Source organism: Nicotiana sylvestris, chromosome 5 (assembly GCF_000393655.2).
Source record: "Nicotiana sylvestris chromosome 5, ASM39365v2, whole genome shotgun sequence".
In the NCBI taxonomy this organism is placed as follows: domain Eukaryota; kingdom Viridiplantae; phylum Streptophyta; class Magnoliopsida; order Solanales; family Solanaceae; genus Nicotiana; species Nicotiana sylvestris.
This window is the reverse complement of record NC_091061.1, coordinates 81,683,656-81,686,663: the sequence shown is the minus strand read 5'-3', so window position 1 is coordinate 81,686,663 and position 3,008 is coordinate 81,683,656. Positions and strand designations below refer to the sequence as shown.

The 3,008-nt window shown below is 37.0% G+C and overlaps 1 protein-coding gene across 3 annotated transcripts; it reads left to right on the top strand.

Annotated features, from left to right (window-relative positions):
• Positions 1–231: 231 nt before the first annotated feature.
• On the top strand, positions 232–2,725 carry LOC104244055 (mannose-1-phosphate guanylyltransferase 1-like). Of its 3 annotated transcripts, none has more exons than XM_009799359.2 (5): positions 232–548; positions 768–899; positions 1,322–1,384; positions 1,459–1,698; positions 1,795–2,725. In XM_009799359.2, the coding sequence occupies exons 2-5, from the start codon at positions 789–791 to the stop codon at positions 2,464–2,466; spliced, it is 1,086 nt and encodes a 361-aa protein (XP_009797661.1). In that variant the 5' UTR covers positions 232–548; positions 768–788; the 3' UTR covers positions 2,467–2,725. The 3 variants fall into 3 exon arrangements, with proteins under 3 accessions (XP_009797661.1, XP_009797660.1, XP_009797662.1); XM_009799358.2 differs by having other exon boundaries at positions 367–548; positions 771–899; XM_009799360.2 differs by having other exon boundaries at positions 452–548; positions 695–899.
• The last annotated feature ends 283 nt before the right edge of the window (positions 2,726–3,008 follow it).

Sequence of the window (3,008 nt, the reverse complement as noted above, 5' to 3'; positions counted from 1 at the left end):
ACTTGTAATATTGCTCAAACAATTGTTCTTTATTAAGTAACATTTTACTGGTATTTAAAATACTGAAATCCAGTGACACTGCAACTATGAGAAATCGAAAGTGTGACTAAACTGTAAATCTATATTCTATAATCCTAATTCCTAGGGGCCTTTCCACCTACTGGACTTCAGTTTATCGCTGTTAGGCCAACAAGGCAGAGCATACGCCAGCCTCATGATTAACCCGTGATTAGAAGCAACCCAATCACCGTTCCCCATAATGCCAGCTCAGAAATTAAAATCTTACTCTATCAGAAGAAAAAGAAAAGCAATCGAACGCCAACCGATTTCTTGAAAATGTAATCCGAGTTTCAAAAATAAAAAGTCATTGTTAATTACATATACATTAACAAAGCTGTGTGTATATATAATATCCGTCCATTATCCAACCATCTTCTAACACCACAGAAAGCGCTGTTGTTATTTGGTTCAGGAAAATTCTCTGACTCCGTCGTTGCTTTAGTCCATCCGTTTTCTGCACCTCAGTCTTTGGATTTTCTAGATCTAAGGTGAATCCTGCTACTCATTCTTTAATTTGAGTTTTCTTCTGGATCTCGGTTTTCATTTTTAATATCTATATTTCAACGCCTCATCTCTGTCTATTATGGTTAATTTGATAATGTAGTTTCTCTAATTAATGCCATATTTCTGTTAGAATTGCATGAAGCTTTACTCGTTGGATCTGATGCGTCAGGCTCTTGTGCTGAAATTCTGCCTTATTATTTTAGCAGGAGCTTTGATATATCAGAATGAAGGCGCTTATTCTTGTTGGAGGGTTCGGTACTCGGTTGAGGCCATTGACGCTCAGTGTCCCAAAGCCATTAGTTGAATTTGCCAACAAACCCATGATTTTGCATCAGGTACTTTTCCACAATACCCTCTAGTTTCATTAATATTGATGATGCTTTGTTATGGCTTATTCAATTTACAATCCTATTCCTCCAAATACGCCTATTTTATTAATCCTGTTTTCGTGAAATATATTTGGTTGTTGGATTGTTATTACTACAAACACTATTTGTTCTGGTTTGGAATTGTATCAGACAATTTTACTTGTCTTATTGCTCTAGCTAAGTATATCATCAAATTTGTTATATTTGTGTTATAGTTAATTCTCTCATTGCTATAGAATCCTTAAATACTGTACTGAGCTTTCCCCCTGTTCTATTATGATCCCAAAAAGTAAAGTAAAATAGAAGCAAGCAAAGCATATGTAGTACAATGATCTTTGTGTCTCTTTTGTGGTTAAACGATTCATCTTGACTTAAGCTTTTTTCTTCAGATTGAGGCTCTCAAGGCAGTCGGAGTAACTGAAGTTGTACTGGCTATTAATTACCAACCTGAGGTCATTTTCTTACCCCTTACAAATTTGTCTTGATAGTTTAAAACTTAACAGAATAGAAGCGTCTTTTGGTGCAGGAGATGCTGAACTTCTTGAAAGAATTTGAGGCAAACCTTGGAATCAAGATCACCTGTTCTCAAGAAACTGAACCACTTGGCACTGCAGGTCCCCTTGCTTTGGCTAGAGATAAGCTGATTGATGACTCCGGTGAACCTTTTTTTGTTCTTAATAGTGATGTTATCAGTGAATATCCTTTCAAGGAGATGATTGCTTTCCACAAATCCCATGGAGGTGAGGCTTCCTTGATGGTCACCAAGGTAAAATTCCTAGCTTTAATTCTGTTGGAATTAAACTTAATTTTGGATATTCCAACATCTCTGAGGCAAAAGGTAAAAGTTCTCCGGTTGATGTAGGTGGATGAGCCTTCTAAATATGGTGTTGTCGTCATGGAAGAATCGACAGGGCAAGTAGAGAGATTTGTAGAGAAGCCAAAGTTATTTGTTGGCAACAAGATCAATGCTGGATTTTACCTGCTGAATCCTTCTGTCCTAGAGAGAATTCAATTACGGCCAACATCAATTGAGAAAGAGGTTTTCCCAAAAATTGCAGCAGAGAAGAAACTGTATGCTATGGTCTTACCAGGTTTTTGGATGGACATTGGTCAGCCAAGAGATTACATTACTGGCCTCAGACTCTACCTGGATTCTTTAAAGAAGAATTCTTCACCTAAATTGGCTTCAGGATCTCACATTGTTGGAAATGTCATAGTGGATGAGTCTGCAAAGATTGGAGAGGGTTGTTTGATAGGACCAGATGTTGCAATTGGTTCTGGTTGTGTTATTGAATCTGGAGTTAGACTCTCCCGGTGCACTGTGATGCGAGGAGTCCGCATCAAGAAACATGCCTGCATCTCAAGTAGCATCATTGGCTGGCATTCTACAGTTGGACAATGGGCTCGTGTTGAGAACATGACCATTCTTGGAGAAGATGTCCATGTTTGTGATGAAATTTACAGCAATGGAGGTGTAGTTTTGCCCCACAAGGAGATCAAATCTAGCATATTGAAACCTGAAATAGTGATGTGAGGATATGATTGTTAGCACTAGGGAGATATTATGTATTCACCTTCTTTAAAATGTGTTTTCCCTTTGCTATTCCTTTTTTGGTTGCTTTCCAGTTTCCTATTCTTCAAGTATATATATAAGTCAGTACTGGTAATTGAGTGGTGCAAACTTTTGTGCTGAATTGCTGCTTTCTTAGATATGATGTAGAGATTAGGAAATGAGTAATTTTTTTTTGTGTGTGTGTACATAGAAATAAAAGTTCTCCATGTGGTTTCCTATACTTGTTTGGACTAATCATGTACAGCTTGTGACTTCTCGTTCTTTTATTTTCCCTCTATTTTCTAACTCTATGATGCTTCAAATAAGTGTGTGGTTTATTGCCCATCTACTTGCACAATAACAATAATTATGTACATAATATATGAATCCTCTCTAATCATCAATAGGAAATAATTATGTGTTAAAGAATATTATCTCCACGATTTTTTAATAGTCCTGTTTGTATCTAGCATGCGTCGGTGATGTTCTCACTTAGGACACGATGAGATCTAGGCAAGATAAAA